Below are 19,001 nucleotides of genomic sequence, written 5' to 3'. Positions count from 1 at the left end.
CTTAAAATGTGACGTGCCTTGTGACATTGCCTAGAAGAGGTAAACTACAAGAAATTACAAGAAAACAGCATTAAAGTGGAAAACAAATAATTTTAAAAAACAAAAGAACAGTATAAAAATAGTTCTGCAAAAACTTGGCTATAATAATATAAAAAATATAAATGTCTCCAACCAGCAGTTAGAAGGTCACAGAATCAAATGTTCCTAAAGTTTTCATTATTGTGATTACAAAGCAAAGGTTGTAGACCAATCTGTCTAAAATATGTCATTCTTCATCCCATGATTTCTCTGTCCTTTCCCACTCCTCTATCTCCTTTATGTCTTGTTCTGTTGGCATAAAGTGCTGTTCATAACCTGTATGCTCTTCCCCTGAGCTTGATGAATAAGTATCCGTCTCTGCTTCCTCCTCATATTTGTCTTCGTCAGAGTCAATCATTTTACTGTACTCCTGTTTGCCAGATCCACACTGTGTCTTTTTATGCTCCTCTTCCACTGTATTGTCACCAACATCAGAATTCATTTCTTTGTCCATTTTGGAGTTGAAAGCACACTGTGGGATGTTCACTATTTCAATTATTGATATTTTGGGAAGTTGTTGTTCTGTTGCAGGAATGCAGAGCCAGGCCAAGGAATCATTTATCTATAGATGACACAAATCAAAGTAGTTAAATTAATCAAATTCAGTTTGATCATGCCAATGGTGTTCAAATCTTACCTGGAATTGTATTTCCCCAATGATTTTACTATTGTGGGGATCTGGTACTTTCTCATACAAAGAGGCAATGGGACATGTTTTATTTTTCCTACAAATGAATGGACAGTATTTTAGAAACACAGCAAACTAAACTATATTATGTGATTATTGATTATATTCCTGTATTTCTTGTGAATGTTAGCATCATGGGGAATTAATACGGTGTCAAATTAACATTATGCAAAAATAAGCTGAGTTCTTCACTAAATTTCTGCGGAAAATTTTCTATCATGACTTTGACACAAGTGTTACATGTTATTGCTCCTGTGTTCCATGTATACAAATGCATATGAAATGTACTTAATTACTCAGGCACATCACATATTTTTTTTAGTTTCACAGATCACATTATAATAAGTAATCGTAATATACTCACCTACAAGATAACACACAAACTAGAAGTAAGACTAAAGGGAACAATAATCCAATAAACAATAGTACAGCTGTTCCTAAAAAAAAGAAAGAAGAATATTTCAAATGTTTGTATGACAAAAAGTTGAGGCATTCTTGAACATGAAAAAATAGATCTTCATTCTTTCATACCTATATTTTCAGTGGCCCGCGTCTTAAACAGCACAGTAGCATTAGGTCCAGGTCCAGCCTGATTCACTGCTTTTATCCACACCACATATTCATGGTCTTCAGTGAGATTTGTCAGCGTAAAAGTCCTATTTCCTATTTGTGGGTATGCACTTAAATTATACACTATAAAAAATAAAGTGGTTAATGATAGAATATGTATAAATACAAAGACACAAAACAGAACAAATGCATTAGAACAGTTGCACTATTATACCTACCATTATCTTTGCCATATCCTATTTGATAATATGGAGTGACATCATTGTGCTTGGAGAGCAGAACAGGCTCCCACAGTAATGTCACATGTGTGGTACCATATGTAAGCACTTTAAACATAGGTACTTTAGCAGGTACTGAAAATATAGTTTTTAGAAGTTTTAGTAATTGGTAATGAATGAATGAATGAATAAATAAATATAAACATAATACAAAAATACATACTTCCTTGGACAAAGTGTACGATATCTTCGCAATATAACTTCACCATGCAATCCAATACAATGAACACAGACACTAGATAGGCTGTGTAATTCTTGAACTGCCCTATAAATGGAGACACACACCCATACATCAAAAGCAACTTCAGCTTTGTGAGAATACATAAGTTAATCATAAATAAAACTAAAAACAAACCTTTGATTGTTATTTTTGTTAGACTTGTGTTAACTCTGACCCAATCAAATCCTTTGCCCAATGGAGATCTAGCTTCTTTGTATTGCACCACAAATTCACTGATATTGTCAGTAATCCAAGTGGTATTCCAGGAGACAGTTAAATTGTTTTCGTTCATCTTCAGATCAATGGCTCTTTGATCGGTTATTCGTACTAAAAATATACATTATATCAATCAGAAACACTTTTTTTTAAAACTGCGGCCCCAAACCCTGCTTAATATGAAGGATACCTGGTGTTTGTATGGTCAGATGAGAAGATGGTGTCATACCAAGTGCATTGTATGCATTAATACTGACGGATTTAACACCCTTAAGTGAGGAGTTATGATAGCATTGGACCTCAGTACAGATCAGAGAAACTGACTCTGCAGCAGACTCATTCAAAGTCACGGTAGTCCCATTATTACAATATAATGTCAAATTATAGCCTAAAATGTGTCCACGGGCTTCAGACATGGGAAGCTTCTACAAAATAAAAAGCAGTTGTAAATACAGTTGATAATATTACATATTTAGCATTACTTTATTTACCTTCCAGATGAGAACACAGTCTGAGCTTAAAGGTAACATGTCACAGTTTCTCCAAATATCTAGTTTTCCAACAGGGGCTACAAGGAGAAGAAGAAAGAGTGAAGTATTACACCTTATTCATTTTAGTTGTTTTATAATTTTTACATTATATTACTAACACACACCTGTTTCTGCACTCCTTATTGCATGGACCTTACTCCAGTCACTCATCATGCTTGAGCCACAAGCACAACGGACCTGAAATAAATAGTTTGTGCTGGGCTCTGGTTTGTAGAGTGTATAGCTGCCAGACACACCACCTTCATCTGGCTGAAAAGGGGAATAAACGTTCCATAGATTGAGGAACAATGTTGTCTAGAAATGAGCATTTAGAGTAGATAAAACATTTACTGAGCAATTAATAGCAACTAAGCCAGTGATTGATCTCAGTAACTGTGACTAACTTTAGTAGGTAGTATAGTTATTTAATTAAAACAAGACAAAAAATATAATTTATGATTTAAAAATAAATCTATTAATAAATATTATATATGAAATATGAATCCACTCATCAGAAATGTAATCAATGAGAATAGTCAGCTACCAGCTAGAAAATTGTTAGCTGCAACACTCTTTGCAATTTACCGCACTCATGTTTAAAGAATTCCCATAATAAAAGAAATTCACACCTGAGTCCATGCTGGCTCTGCCTCTGTTTTATGGCGGACCGTACAGTGCCCTAGGTTAAGCATCAGTTGGTCACATGAATGTTCCCAGTGAATTTCTATGTCCTCTTGAGGAGCTGATATTTCTATCTTTGGTGGAAGTGGCTTAACTATAAAGACATATAGTGCGATTAAGTATTTTTCAACTGTAATGTCAAGGTCAGTTTTCCCTGAAAGGGTAAACATACATTATTATACTTTAGTTAACATGCACATGCTCAATACCAATATTACAACAATAGGATGAAATCTAAATATTTATCATTGTATTTATTGGCACAATCTGAATGTGTAAGAATATAAAAGGTGTTTTTATTGATGTATTACTTCTTAAAAATATTATTATTTATGCCTCTTATGATGCCATGCAGGTAAGAGAATAATGCACTCAAACACCACACAAATATTAACACAACACATTCTTGATGGACTTACTGATGTCTGCTGTATTAAAGGAAACTGTCTCAGATTTAAAAACAGTTCCATCTTGGTCCTGAATCTGAACCCAAACCTGTAGTTCGCTGTGGCTAGTAAAGAAATCACGCTGGATTATTGCCCTGTGATCTGTTACCTCTTCCTTATGATCTTCCCTGAGTAAGAAAAACACAGAGAGAAAATTGAACAAATAAAATAAATATCTCATGGTAAATTACACCTCAAATATTGCTGATTTACCAGTGTAAAGTGTAGGTTAAACTGTTATTGGGGACATGCTTTGAATCCAATGTACAGATGATGTGTGGACTACAACTGCTCTCACCACACGGAATATGGCATTTAGGGGGAGAAGGACTTACAAGACCTGAGGAAAGTAAAGAGACTCACAATGCATACACTAACAGTACAGTTACTAAACATAAGATGTCTGATGTGGGTAACACCTTTTTCAGTAATACTAAAGACTTCCGCACTGCAGCAATCATACCAGTACTTTTTGTAAATCTAACACCTCAAAAACCAAGTTAAGTGCAGATGAGCAATCCAAGTTACAAAAACAGGAAATGAACAAGTCAAAAGCTTCTTTGGTCACGGCTTCCTTTTAAACATAATAGATAAAGCTTTTAAATTTAAGTCAATCATTTTTATAACATATCTTTTGGTTTTTAAAGCTTCTTTTTAACAGCCATACATACCTTTGACAGAAACAGCACAGCCAGTCATCAGAATGGATAGAAACCATGCTGATACGACTGTGGCCATTACATTGGAATTGACATAACATCCAGAATCTAAAAGAGCACAGAAACATGTTACAACTGGAGTGGGAGTAATTTTAGGACTTTTAATATTGCTACACCAATGGCAGTTCCACTGGGCATTGCTAGTCACATGTCTCTTGATAATACAGATTAGGTTATCAGGAAGTTTGTCTTTTCAACATTTTTAAGTAAACTTAAAATTATAAAAAGAGGCTTGAATAGCGGATGAAAATAAAGCACGTCACGTGAGACCTAATTAAAGTACTTTTAATCTACGTACCTCACTGTTACCGACGTGGGACTCGATCATCTTGGTGTACAAAACACATCCCTCTGCTTATAAAGATTTATTTCTGTCACCTAAACTGTCAGTCAATCGTGAGTGAAGACCGTCCAAGTTAAAAGGTTAAAAGACTACATTTACTTGAAGCGACTAGCTCTGCCCATTACAGGAAACACACCGGTGCGCATGCGCAATTGCGAGACTACTTCGTGTGGCTCCATGTGATATATTCATGTACGGCTTTAACTGATGATCGTAACACATGTAGGCTAAGCATAGTACTGTATAATAAATTCTTATTATGGATTCGTGGTTTTCTTTGAAGGTCTTTTGTGCAAACTATGATCTTGTTTAATTCATAGCAAGTAGACTATAACCATAGATGTTAACGAAAAAGTGGTGGCCCCTGGAAAAAAGTGGCTCCTTGGCTTACACACTGAAGTTTTGAAACTTATTAAGCTTAGTGTTTGGCATAATATCATTGGATTTTAACCATCTAAAAAGTGCAATAAAAAATATAAGTAAGGGACTGATGGATTGTGTGTAGTTAGTTTTTTCTGTATTCATGAAGACCATGCAAGGGGTGAGCTAAGGAGCTAGCTGTAGACCTAGAGGTGCTACTGGCTGTTGTGTTCACCTGGCTGCCCCTGGACGCTGCTGTGATGTGCAGCTTCCTTTCCTCAAACTGCCCTGCTACAGGATTTGCCAATACTATCTCATCAGTCAGCCACTTTTGAACATTTATTAAACAGTGCAAACTATGCATGAGGAGAATATGGATAGATGCATTTATTGTACAGTAATTTACTTCAAATGGACAAAACACCCTCCATATACATTTTGACATTTTCTATAATATAGGCCTACACACAAGCCCATTATAGACCCATTAGGCTATAAAAATGAAAGCAGCTCAACAACAATAATCTGATTGTAAACTCAAATTCATAATTCAAATAAATGAGGTAAAAAGTCAGATATTTCAAATCTGTTCCTTATTCAACCAGACTGTAGCAGATGTTCAACACAGAGAGCTGATTTCACTCTTGCTACAGCCCCATTTGCAGCAGGCAGTAGACAGTCCCAACACCAGGTCTCGTCCCTTGTGGTCAGCCTTGCGCAGCGCTTCGAGAATTTCCTCTGAGATGAAGGAGCGAACCTGTCTGGTAAACATTCTATTTCCACTGTCCTCGGAGGTAAAGACTGAGTCTTTGTTCCTTTGGAGGATGGTTTCTGCAGAGTTTTGTCCCAAACCTTCTGTTGAATAATCTTGTTGTGAGGTGAAAGGATCATCCAGAACATCTACAGAAAAATTTGATCATCAACATTAATTAAAATATGCAGGATAACCCCATAAACTCATGAGTCATTTCAGGGTCCATCCAGAATAAAACAGATGAAAATGATGTTTTGAGAGAATGGGCAATATAAAGGGTGGGGAATCTAGACTTTATTAAACTTTAACAGCTGATTTACAACAATGGACTCTCTTTCATAGCCTGGTTAAAAGGAAAAATGGATGGGTAAACAAACAGAGATTGAATTTACAGCTTACATTTAGAGAGTAAAGAAAGACATAAAAGATATTTTAATGTCTCACCTGTACTCCTCAGTGACCTTTTCCAGCGTGAACCTCCACAAGTGAAGATGACTGCACGGATGAACTCCCGGCCACAGAGTTTAACTCCATAGGATGGGTTCTCCATTGGCTGAACTCCTGCCACCAGCAAACACACTGCAAGTACTACAGCTTTCCACATAGTGACGTTTAGTCTGCTTTGAGCAGCTTTCTGCCTCTCTGTTTGTAAGAGATGGCTTAAGGATCCAGAGGTTTATAAAGGGGTTTAGAGGCATTGTACTGCACACTAGACCGACGTAGGTTTATTTGAAATAGATAAAATCAAAGACCTTTTCAAAAACAAAAAGAATACCAAAGGTGGAATAAATATTATAAATATCATAATTATTAAAAACTACAAAACACAAATGTCCATCAATGCAATAACCTCACTTAAATGTATTTTACATTGATGAATAATTTACAATCAGGGATGAGCGTAATTACCATATATGTCAGCAAAGGTCAATTGCTAAGCCTAATTTTAATTTTAGAATATGAATACATGTATTATAAATTGATTGTATGGAATTAGCCCATATATTATATTATATCATATATATAAGTGTTGAGCATTTATTTATATGTAGTAAGCTGTAAATAATACATATTTTAAGTAAACATATTTATTTAAAGAAAATATATGTGTATTATTTTCTAGACAAAAGAATGTAAAGTTAGGACCAGTGACATTTTCAAAGTCAGATAACGAAAACTCTTATTATGTGTTGCTGTGAACGTAAAACTCACCTTTATCAGTGTGTTAGGCAAAGGTCACTCATCTAAAATGTATTCCACTAGTCAAAGGTCGCTCATTTAATATGTACAATGGGAATAATGAACCTTAATTATGTGATGATAACATGCAAACAAAATGGCATTAGGTGTTCATGGCCCATGGGTCTGGTCAAATTTATTTTGGAACAGAAACAAAGATATGGGTTGGGACAATACCATCAGCATTCAAATGCTCTAGATCAGGCTTAAAGGTTAAAATGCTATAGAACTTATAGGGCAGGATAAAAGGTTATAGGTGAGGTTAGGTGAGGACTGAACCTGAAACATATGATCGGCTAGCTGATTATTGGATTTTATGAATTCCTTATCAAACTTTATGTTCAATAAAATTTCATTGAACTTTTAAATTACATCTCTTTGAAATTCTTTCAAATTATCAATCTTCATCAGACCAGTAAGACATCGAATACTGACTCATAAGTCACAACAAATCTAAATGAGGGAAAAACATGTTTTGTACATTATTTATGTCAATTCTGTAGAAAGATATGAAGATTTGCCATGGCAACTCTCTACCATTGTAAGCACTAACACAATTCAAACCAAAATATTAGCCTATATCTTGTGAATGGGATAAGGACTTTTAAAGACTTTTACAGACCAGGGAAACAGGGGATGGTGGTAACACTTTTTGCTTGTGCACATAACTCACTCACTAAATGATTAATGTTTGTGGCTGAGCATAACTCAACTGTTTAAGTCCAGCACTGTGCATGTGTGTTAATGTGTTCTCACCAATGCTTGTTAACTGTTTACTTCATCCTATGCAGAGCACCTGTATGAAGTATAAGAGCAGGTCTACGAAACCTTTAACTTATGTGATTTATAGGCTTATATGTGCAGTGCATATATTTGTCTTCTCAGAGTTACATGGCAATTTTTTTTTTAGCAATTTTGTTGATTGATCTGATAGACTTTCCTCAGAACATTCATGTAGAATGAAAAAGTAGGCCTATAGATTATATTGCAAAGATAACAATTTGAGTTTTTCAATGCCATGTCTTTCCATTTCCATGCCCATTTTTATAAAAGGTCATTTGCATTCATTTATAGGGTCACACAGTCCTGGTCAGCTGATGTATAGATGATGGGCTAAAGATTTCTGACTCTAATGTTTTATTTTTTGCTTTACCTATGGTTGTTGATGTTGTGTTAATTTGAGTAGGCTAAATAACCCATAGTTTATGTATGGAGTTATATCTAAGGCTGTATGCAAATGAATCACTGTATAAAGTTATGTGTTGTTCTATGTCAAATAGGCATAACCGCTTCACAGTGGCTTCACCACCCAAATAGGGTGTGTGTAATGATGCTTTGTAGTAAGATGCTTCATGACTGCGCCTTTAAGAAGATTTGGCAGGAGAGAGCCAATCGGAAAAGCCGAGGAGGAGGGAAGAGAGCCGGTGGGTAGCAACAGTTGCCCTGGTGAGAACGAAGCGCCATAGCCACGGTAGCCCTGGCGACAAGAACCCAGCAACGAGAATCAACAACAACAACAACTGAATCCGCCATAAATATAACAGAAGACTTTAACCAGTGGGAAACACATAAGTGGATCCAGAGGTGAAGCTCTTAAAATATTGTAAATGTTTACATTAATCAAAGCTTCAATAGAATTGTGCTTTTGCTTTTTTTTCCATCTTGTTACTGTAGCCATAGCAGCCAACTGCCGTTCACTGTTAGCCGAGGTTAGCGTGGGAAGCTAGCCATCACATTGATTCTTGAGTTGTCTTTGGGTGGCGATGGGGTTGTTTGTACATGCTACTGTTTCGAGGCGCTCCAATGCGTCTACCATGACGACGCAGCCATAGACGCATACTCAAGCAGGCTGTTGTTATGGCGATGTCAAATGCAAAAGGTACAAAATGGCGGTTGTTGTAGAGACCAGTTAGCTTGTTGCCCATGTTACAGTAACCATGCTAGGCAGTTAGCACAAATTCTGTCACGACAAGATCAATTTAATCCACCATTACGTCCGTAGGAATCTCATTTAAAAAAAAAAAAAAAAAAAAAAGGAAATAATCTTGGAATAAGGCAGTGGCTGTATATCGCTAACTGCCCATTCAAAATAATAGGACATTCGCAGTGCAGCTGTTAACATATCATATAACCTAGTCTATAATGACATGTGTGGATAAAACTACACTTTTAAATATCTAGCTATTCAATTTATTTATTTAGCGTTAATTTAGGATAATGGTAATAAAGGAGGTTGCAGGTGTTAAACATCCAAATTGCAAATGCTTTTTCAATATTAAATACAAAATATAGGCAAGTACTTGTGTCAGTTAAGTCTATTGCAATGTTAAGGGGCCTTCCCATCTTCATGCTCATCTTCATGTTGTCATGTCACAGGTAATGAAATGAGTATTTCTTCTCCCTTTTGTTTCTCACTTGCCTCCACAACATCACGGGCATTTACATAATTAAACAGGATCTTTCATCTGAATGTATTTCAAGACCACCCATAACTCTGTCTAACCCCCTATAACTTACACCATATGTTATTACATATTAACATGTTATTAAGTACTGTAAAATAAACTTTCAAATCAAATTGAAGTAGAATATGTGATGTTTTTAACCATGTTGTTCACACAAGATGGGTTTGTGTCAGACCTTTGAAAGGATGGTCAGCTTCTATTGAATTTTCTGTATAGTGTTAGAATAGTGTTTTAGCCATGAATAATATTGATCCCTGGAAAGTAAATTTCAAAAAGTAAACCTAGCTCAATGTACACTCAACCATTTTAATCTTTTTTAGGGTTATCCCCACATCTTATAATGGCCACCACAGGCTATGTAGGAGACATTCAGCCCACAGCGCAGCCCCAGGGGACTGCCGTTTCAGTGACACCTGGACAATCTGATGCCAGCTCCACCCCTGCATCTACACCCCAGTTTTTGGCAGAGATTCAGACGTCTGTGGCCACTCCCAGTGTCGTCACACCCACTGGTCAAACTGCTCCTACTGAGCAAGTCACTACCATCTCCACACAGAAGCCCACTGCTGGAAGTCAGGGCACTTCTCAGGTTCAGCCTGCCTCGACACAGTATGTGACAGCGGAAATCCAAGGCTCTCCCTCCCAATCTGGAAATTCTCAAAGCACTCCACAGTACATTGTTGTTACTGTAACAGGTAAGGTGATAGATGCATAACTGTTCTGTAATAATATTTGGATTCCTACTACTCTATCTCTAACACTTAAATATAATACTATTCTAAAGGGAAATAATTTAGAGACTGCTACTGACTGATCATTGGCCATGTACTTCCGAATTATGTAAATTCACATTTGTTTACATATATTTTGGCATCTGTGCATCAGAGGGCTCGCTTCACTCAAATGACAGCGTGTCAGACTCAAGTCCCCCACCAGCTGTTGTGCAGACCGGCGTTCCCACCCAAGTGGTTCAGCAGGTGCAAACGTCTCAACAGGTACCCTCAAATATTATCAACAGAATTTTACAAGTCATTTACCTTTTTGGATTTATTAAGTCTTTGTTTTTTTCAGAGGTCAGTTTTACAGGCAACTTCTCAGATTGCCAAGACTGAGCCTGGCTCCCAGATCAGTGTCACTAATCTACAGCCTGTTCACATCAGTCCAGAGGTGAAAGGAGTTATATTTCATTCATAATTTTAACATTAAATGCAGTTTAAGTTTTATACTATATTTTTCTCAAAGGTTTCCAACTTGTTAAACTGGTTATAGACTTAACTTTGTCTCTTTGGATTTCAGTTACCCCCTAGCTGCAAGAACACAGCTTTAGACACAGACAGGAGCATAGAAGATTGGCAGCTGCATGAGATAGGACAGCGTGCATGCCAGGGCCTGACGTTCAGTGATAATACAAGAGACTGCTATGGCAAAATGTTCTACATGCCGGACTTTTGGCAGTATTACTTAATGCACCAGCCCTCTATGCATTCAGAGAAAGGGCCAGAAGTCCACACTGCAGGTGCCAGCTCAGGTCATATTCAGCCTCCATCCCTGAATTTCCAAGTAGGTCAGGGGCAGAAGGCAGACCACAGTGTACAAGTCACAGGGGCAGACATTTTTGTGAAGAACAGAATATAATGTGCCTCATGCATTATGTTGTGTTGTGTGTATCTGTGTGATATTCTCTTTAGGTCCAGCAGCAGCTCACAACAGTGCCAGTTCAACACGTATACACCAATCAAGTGCAGTATGTGGAAGGAGGAGAGTCCAACTACACAACCAGCACAATGTGAGAACTATGTCATTATATATATGAAATAATAACTTATTTAGTCAATGTCATAGTTTCAATACAATACAATACTGTCCTCTGTGTCTCTCTCTTAGCCGTTCCAGTACCTTTCCATATACTGAAACCCCCCTGTACACACAGACCACAGCTGGCCAGTACTATGAGGGCCAGCCAACCTCCGGCACACAGGCTTCGACACCTGGAACTCCTCTCACAGTGTCTGTGTCTGCGGGCACAACAGGAGGGGTGTCCATGTTTGTGGCTCAGCCCCCCAGTGCTGCAGCTGCTGCTGCCACTGTGGTGACCACTGGTGCCACAAATGGGGCAGGAGATGTGGCAGGCAGCAATGGTGCATCCACAGGCAGCTATGTGATCCAGGGGGGTTACATGCTTGGAAGCGGTAGCAGCAGCAGTAGCAGTGCAGCAGGAAGTAATCAGACTTACTCACACACTGCCCGGGCCTCCCCAGCCACTGTGAGTATTACAGAGGGCGAGGAGAGTAGCGTGCCGTCGGCAGACAAGAAGGTATGCAGAGGCGCTAAGCGCAGCAATTTCTCCTTGTTTTGTTCTCATTCACTCAACTCTAAAGACGGTGTCAGTTGTGTTTTGTTTTGTGGAAAGCACAATTAAAAATGTAAACAGTAATACCAAAATCATAATATACAGCAAGTTAAATCAAAAAGTTTAAACCTTATTTTTAATTGTAATTTCCTCTTTATCAAAACAAAAAGCATGACATCATCATTTTCATATACCATAATACTGCATGTGAAAGGGGCATTTTGATTTTGCCTGAAATGTTCCAGCACTAATTTTCATCCTTGTGATTTCCATAATATAATGGGTATCAACATATGTTTGGCTGATATTCCATCAGTATTGCAAGCCATTGATTCATTGCATACCAGAGTTGTATGCCACGGCACGCAAAGAAATATAGGAATGTAAAAACTATCTCAGTGGATGTGCATGTTTTTTTAACAAACATGCATGCTAGTATTTTATTGTTATACAAGCACATATTTTGGGCCTTGCTAACTGTACTAGCTTCTTTTCTTCTTTCCTTGCCTGCTTGTCAGGTACAGTGGTTGCTGGACAACTATGAGACAGCTGAAGGTGTTAGTCTTCCACGCTCCACTCTCTACTGCCACTATCTGCTACACTGCCAGGAGCAAAAACTTGAACCTGTAAATGCTGCATCTTTTGGCAAACTTATTCGATCTGTGTTCATGGGGTTACGGACACGACGTCTCGGCACACGGTAAGAAAGGAATCAAACATTAAAACTCACAGGGCACTAAACAATGAACTGTTGTAAGTCTACTCTAGTCTATATTAAATAGGATCTAGCATGATTCATAGGTTATTTATGTCATATAAAGACATTTATACCGCTTGGTTGTTAAGGGTTACTGTACTGTACTATACTATTGCAAGTATCCTTTGGTTTAGATCAGAGGACATAGTACAGGGTAATGGTGTAGTGCTTTTTGTATTTGTTTTTGAACCGAAAGTTAGTTCTCAGTTAGATTCCCACCAAAGCACATTCTCATTTCTTCCCAGATTTGTCCACTTCAGTCAGAGTGTAGTGGCTGGTAGAGACAGGGAATTGGTTTGGTCAAGTCGGTATGCGATTGTTTCACTAGTGGTGATGAAAACAGAAAGAGCTGGAAATGATTCATAGGTGTAAAAGGACGTGGACAGTGGACAGTGGACACAAGTTAAAAACATGCAGTGGGTGGAACAAGATTTGGTTAAATTTGAGATGTGTTTGATTGTTTATAAAGTCATATGCTTTACATGAAGTACATTTCTGCTACATTTTCTTTATAAATCAATATTATGAATAACTCCTGATATAGTCATGTGTTGTTGTTTAAGGGGCAACTCAAAGTACCACTATTATGGGCTGAGGATCAAGGCTGGCTCCACTCTTCTGCGGCTAATGGAGGATCAGCAACATCTGGCCATGAGGCAACAGCCGTTTTCTCAGAAACAGAGGTTAAAAAAGTTTTACTTGTGCGTTTTTATCGCACATATTATTTATAGTGCTGAGCACTGAAAGACTATTATGTTTTATTAAAGGTTGAAGCCTGTGCATAAAGTGGAGGGAATGACAAACGGCACTGCAGCAGGAGCAGCTCAGCAGCAGCAACAGCAGCAGGGCTCAGCTCATGTGGACATCAGCACCCAGGTTCAGCAGTACCAACAATTCTTAGGTGTGTTTTCTTTTGTGAATGCCCATGCCCAACTGTGAGTGACTAAGTAACATCCTCACTACCATTCCAATGTTGTTCTTGTTTGCAGACGCATCTAGAGCTCTCCCTGAGTTTCCAGACATTGACCTTATAGGAAAGTCTCTACCAGAGGGCATTGAGATTGAGCACATTAAGAGTTTTCAGCTGCTTTATAGAGAACACTGTGAGGTAAAAACATGGTGGGGTTTATATTGTACTACCACTTTGATCAAAACATATTTACATTTTGCCGCTTAATTAGTTTAGCTTTTTTTTTTCTTTTTCATATAAGCATGTGATTAGATTCAGAACACATTATGGCTAGTGTACAATTACATAAAATAGACATTAAATAGAGCACTATTTACCAACAGTTTATTAATTCCAGTTCAATTTCCTTATTGTTTAGGCTATACTAGATGTTATGGTAAACCTTCAGTTCACTCTGGTAGAGACTCTGTGGAAGACTTTCTGGAGATTCAGCCAGGATGCATCTGGAGATGCTACAATATCTGTGTATGTCACAAACTGATTAAAAAAGACCCATTGGCATTTTAGTTGGCAATATTTGACTGTTAATGATTAAATTATGTTATTTTATATTTCATAGTCATGATGAATCAGAGAAGCGCCTTCCAAAGTCCTGCCTTGTCCTGTTATGTAAATATGATCCTGTGCTGCGCTGGAGCCGTGACTGTGACAACAGTCTGTACCAAGGCCTGGTGGAGATCCTCATTCCAGATGTTCTCCGGCCTATCCCCAGTAAGTTCACAGGAGAAATATCAGGACTAATTTGTCTTCACACACACTCAAATACATTTAATGTATCTGTTTCACTAGCAAGGACCACACCACAACAGTAGTATACAATAAAGATGTTTATTTATGGATGGTATGGATAGATATGGTGGATGAGATCTCTCTTCTCTAGATAGTGATGTCTTAAGGCTGAAGACAAACAGGAAACAGATGGTAGGTGTTGTCGGGATAGGCCTATGTAAATAGGGCTTCTGAGGTGTGGTTGAGGTGAGCTGTGGTTCTCTGGAGAGGATCAGTAAGATGTTGAGGCGTGGTCATGCTCCTGAACCTCAGTTAATCATATTGACTCAATTTATTTACGTATTTATGTTATGTAATAAAAAAAAAACATTTTTATCAAAAGGAGGTAAGTGTTACTAAACATTATGAACTGTTCATTGACATTTAAGCTTCATTACCAAGAGCAACACTGACCACAACCAAATAACTTTGCCTAAAAACTTCTTTGATTCATCATTATTTGTGCATGTTAATTTTGGACATGATCATTTATTTGTCCACCCCCCAAGGTGCCTTAACGCAAGCAATCCGAAACTTTGCCAAGAGCTTAGAGAGCTGGCTGACCAATGCGATGATGAATATTCCAGAGGAAATGGTCCGCATCAAGGTAGAATAGATGTTTTTATTTTGTTAATATTATCATACTTTACCATATTACTATGGTGAAGTATAACATTAACATTGCTCTTTTCTTAGGTTACTTCAGCAAATGCATTTGCCCAGACACTGAGACGCTACACCAGTCTGAACCATCTGGCTCAGGCGGCTCGTGCTGTCCTCCAGAACACAGCGCAAATCAACCAGATGTTGTCTGACCTTAACCGAGTGGACTTTGCTAATGTCCAGGTTTGTTGTTGCAAGAGTAGAGTTGTAGGTTATGATAAATAATATGCATTGAATCATCAGATTTGAACCTCTTTTTGCAGGAGCAAGCATCTTGGGTGTGCCGGTGTGAAGACCGTGTTGTCCAAAGACTGGAGCAAGACTTCAAACTGACTCTCCAGCAGCAGAACTCCCTGGAGCAGTGGGCAGCATGGCTCGATGGAGTGGTGTCCCAGGTCCTAAAGCCCTATCAACACAGTCCTGCATTTCCAAAGGCTGCTAAACTTTTCCTACTCAAGTGGTCCTTCTACAGGTAACTACAACCTAGTAGTACTGAAAGTTAACTTGCATTTACCTTTTTAACTGGTATTAACTTTTCTAAATGTTGTCAAATCAAACATGTCACTCAGCCTTGCTCACGGGCTTCTAGAAAAAATGCCAGGCCAATGTGACAAAGAATGTTTGTAAAATACAAGAGCTCTGTGATTCAGTGGTTAAATTACTCAGTTACTGCTCAAAGATTATACTAGTGTGTTTTTTTTGTGTCTTTTTTTCATGATTATTATTTGCTCATGGGCAACAGTAGCTCAATTGGTAGAATGTTTGTCCACTGATCTGGAGGTTGGCGGTTCGAATCCTGCTCTTGGCATAAACATCATTGATAGACTGGTCAAACCCACAGGTTGGTGGTGAGATTCCAGCTCCCACAGATAAATGCTATTGTTGTGTCCTTGGGCACGACCCTTAACCCACCTCATCCCCAGTGTTTCTGTGCACTGGTGTATGTATATATATATATGTGAATGGGTGAGTGGTACCTTAATGTATAGCACTTTGAAAATGGAAAAGTGCTATGTAAAAATGTGACTATTTGGTTCGTATAGTGCATATTGATAAACGTAAATACGCCTCTGTAGACATGGACACTGGAGGCAGTGCAGACTGGTCTGAGTGGGACAGTGCTCTTACCAATGAGCCACTGGTGCTCCACTACTCCACTACTCCACACCTGGTATCCTAGGTATCCTAGCGGTCGCTTGCTAACCAGGCCCAATCCTACTTAGCTCTCCATAACCATTACAGCTGGTGTCTTAACTTTCAGTGCCTTTTTGTTCCTCCCTTTCTTCATATGTGGATTTTCTACTACTACTACTACTAGGGCTTGTGTGCATGCATTTTGGATGTTCTTTAAATTCTGTTTCCCCACATATGCAAATGGTTTAGATTTTGTAACCTACAATGCACTGATTTCCTCTTCTTGTAAGCACAGTATTGTGTTGAATTTCAACTGTGGTTTTAATTTTTGCTCACACTGCTTGATCGGTGTCTCAGATCCCCATTTTGGTCTGTTTTCCGCAGTTCCATGGTGATCAGGGATCTGACTCTGCGCAGTGCGGCCAGTTTCGGTTCCTTTCACTTGATCCGCCTGTTGTATGACGAGTACATGTATTACCTGATAGAGCACAGAGTGGCCCAGGCTAAAGGAGAGACCCCTATCGCTGTTATGGGAGAGGTACCATCTCGTACATCACACATGTCAGTTATTGTCTCTGATCACTGTCAATCTGCTCACTTTTGTACAAACAATGTCATTAGATATGGGTGTAACTTTTAACACAGTATAAGCTTTGGTTTAGACAACATGACTTTTTTTTTTTAAGTGTATGTAATGTAACATTGTTTTAAAGAAACACAGCTTCATGCATGTCCTTTAATTTACATATATTATAAAGAATTTGCACCTCTAAAATTTCAGCTACAGTGATGCAAGTTAAACGGATGTTTTGTTTTTGACAGTTTGCTAGCCTTGGTCGAGGGTTAAACCAGCTGGATCCAGACAAAGGTCATTATACTATGAAAACATGCTTCACATTTTGTATTGTATGTATGTGAGAGTTACATGTGACCAGTGATTTTTTTTATCCAGAAGATGAAGAGGAAGATGAAGAGGAGAGTGATGAGGAAGGGCAAGAATTGTCTCTTCCAGCAGATGGCGCTGTCCTGGGCGATGAGTCTCTGGAGCCTCCTGCCAAACTGGCCAGAACTGATCAGAGAGTCCTCTTTGCCACTGGATCAGCTGAGAACTAACCAAATAGAAACGATGACCCTTGTTCACATGTTAATGTACAAAGACACAAATTCAAACATGTAGATACTGTATTTATTTGTAAACTTTTTAAGTAATTGTCTTTTAACACATAGTAGTGGTGCTGCTGCTATATCTAAAGCCTGTTACCAATGATTTTATTCACTATCATTGGCAAATTGTGGCTTCTACACATAGACTGTTGTATAGCTCTTAACTGAAGGCTGCAGATATTTCTCTTATTACATTGCATCCTGCAGTCTTGTATTCACGTAGCTGAGAAACTCCTCCTGCAACTGTCACTGCCGTCTCAAAGTGGTCTTGGAAAAAACAGTGTCTGTGTAAAGGTTACATCAATAGGAGGGTACCAATACCATCTATACACATTAATAAGTTGGCACTAATTTACTGCGCTTTTTAAAGGGAACTTATGGGGGAAAACATTGAAGGGTACTTGGTATTGTTGTGTGCACTTACTGAGTGTTTTGTGTTTGTCTAAATGAGCACTGAAGTCACATTGTTCTGGAGCATTGATTGAAATAGCCTTTTCATTATATTGTGTGTGATTACAGGTCCAGGTGACTAAAGTGCTAAAAGCTTACTGTACATATTTTGAAAGACATTGATTGAAAAGAAAAAAAAAATCCTTTATTTTCATGTTTCATTTGAATTGGCTGTAAAAATGTTTTTCTTTAAGAGTGCCTATCACAGGTGTTGACTGGGGCACTCTTTATTTGCTGCAAAATCCTCCCTGTTGTAGAACAGCTGCTTCTCTGGGGAGGTTGTGTGTGTCATATTTATGTTTACTTTCATTCATCTCTTTGGGGCCCCACTATCCCTGACATATTTCTATGCCTTATTTAAATATTTCTTTGTTGTGCCAAGCCTTGTTACTTTCCTGAAGTCTCATTGATCCTTATTATTTAACAGAGGACCGTGCCTCATATATTTGTAAATTTTAAATATTTTGAATTTTGTTGTCACTAAGTGAACCTCTTGTGCAGTGTACGGTGGTGTGTTGTCACACATTATTGGCAATCTTTGTGTGCGTTATTGGTTTGTGATTGAATGTTCAGTTTTGAATCCTATTAGTAATTGCTTTTCCACAGACTAGGACCCTGCCTCTCTGCACATGTCTGAAATGTTTTCTGTTTTTAACAGTGGAGCACAGTCCTCCAACATCAATCCTTGTCTCTCCTAATCATTCTCATCTCAGTGCATTTCTACTTAATGCTGTTTTGCTTCACTCTTATTTTAAACACTTAATGTTCTAATTGGTTAAATGTAAGCGTTTCCTTTTTGTTTTGTTTTTTTGGAATTCATAGGTGTCAATGACTTATCAGCTGCAGTGGGTTTGCGATCAGCAGGCTCCACAGCCGTTAAACCAGCACTTTTAATTTTTTTTTTTACATATCAGTCGAATTGTTTTATCAGTATTTAAAAGAGATTGTTTTTCCCTACAGTTTACTTATTTTACAGTGAACATAACTGTATGACAAAATGATTTAGTGGCAGTGTTTAATGAATTTGGTCTGTAAGTATGACTGTGCCTTTGGAGGTGGTAGAATGCAATGCAGATGTTTTTAAGTTTAACATTAAAATAATTTTAAACATTTTGCTGATGCCTTCATCATTCGAAACCATCAAGTAGTAATACAAGT

The 19,001-nt window shown here is 38.0% G+C and overlaps 3 protein-coding genes across 6 annotated transcripts; 1 reads left to right on the top strand and 2 right to left on the bottom strand.

Annotated features, from left to right (window-relative positions):
* Positions 1 to 70: 70 nt before the first annotated feature.
* Positions 71 to 4,901, bottom strand: il12rb2l (interleukin 12 receptor, beta 2a, like). Its single transcript, XM_055152528.1, has 15 exons — positions 4,725 to 4,901; positions 4,379 to 4,474; positions 3,921 to 4,047; positions 3,681 to 3,835; positions 3,210 to 3,355; positions 2,706 to 2,850; positions 2,542 to 2,618; positions 2,241 to 2,475; positions 1,970 to 2,161; positions 1,778 to 1,879; positions 1,555 to 1,689; positions 1,298 to 1,459; positions 1,131 to 1,203; positions 716 to 803; positions 71 to 640 (listed from the first exon to the last, which is right to left on the bottom strand). The coding sequence occupies exons 2-15, from the start codon at positions 4,443 to 4,445 to the stop codon at positions 266 to 268; spliced, it is 2,079 nt and encodes a 692-aa protein (XP_055008503.1). The 5' UTR covers positions 4,446 to 4,474; positions 4,725 to 4,901; the 3' UTR covers positions 71 to 265.
* An 847-nt stretch (positions 4,902 to 5,748) lies between these two features.
* rln3a (relaxin 3a) lies at positions 5,749 to 6,487 on the bottom strand. Its single transcript, XM_020938694.2, has 2 exons — positions 6,328 to 6,487; positions 5,749 to 6,029 (listed from the first exon to the last, which is right to left on the bottom strand). Exons 1-2 carry the CDS (start codon positions 6,485 to 6,487, stop codon positions 5,749 to 5,751), a joined length of 441 nt encoding a protein of 146 aa, XP_020794353.2.
* A 1,987-nt stretch (positions 6,488 to 8,474) lies between these two features.
* On the top strand, positions 8,475 to 18,955 carry rfx1a (regulatory factor X, 1a (influences HLA class II expression)). Of its 4 annotated transcripts, none has more exons than XM_055152858.1 (18): positions 8,475 to 8,706; positions 9,908 to 10,282; positions 10,473 to 10,582; positions 10,659 to 10,754; positions 11,276 to 11,373; positions 11,472 to 11,901; positions 12,456 to 12,637; positions 13,258 to 13,377; positions 13,462 to 13,595; positions 13,684 to 13,802; positions 14,023 to 14,129; positions 14,224 to 14,375; positions 14,942 to 15,039; positions 15,129 to 15,278; positions 15,359 to 15,567; positions 16,614 to 16,767; positions 17,052 to 17,097; positions 17,182 to 18,955. In XM_055152858.1, the coding sequence occupies exons 2-18, from the start codon at positions 9,928 to 9,930 to the stop codon at positions 17,340 to 17,342; spliced, it is 2,721 nt and encodes a 906-aa protein (XP_055008833.1). In that variant the 5' UTR covers positions 8,475 to 8,706; positions 9,908 to 9,927; the 3' UTR covers positions 17,343 to 18,955. The 4 variants fall into 4 exon arrangements, with proteins under 4 accessions (XP_055008833.1, XP_055008832.1, XP_055008835.1 ...); XM_055152857.1 differs by lacking the exon at positions 8,475 to 8,706 and adding an exon at positions 8,752 to 9,001; XM_055152860.1 differs by lacking the exon at positions 8,475 to 8,706 and adding an exon at positions 8,753 to 9,001 and having other exon boundaries at positions 11,472 to 11,850; positions 12,462 to 12,637.
* Positions 18,956 to 19,001: the final 46 nt, after the last annotated feature.

Source organism: Boleophthalmus pectinirostris, unplaced genomic scaffold (genome assembly GCF_026225935.1).
Source record: "Boleophthalmus pectinirostris isolate CB_2022bp ecotype Guang Dong unplaced genomic scaffold, ASM2622593v1 HiC_scaffold_17, whole genome shotgun sequence".
In the NCBI taxonomy this organism is placed as follows: domain Eukaryota; kingdom Metazoa; phylum Chordata; class Actinopteri; order Gobiiformes; family Gobiidae; genus Boleophthalmus; species Boleophthalmus pectinirostris.
Note: the sequence above shows the minus strand (reverse complement) of the source record. Positions and strands in the feature narration are given on the sequence as shown.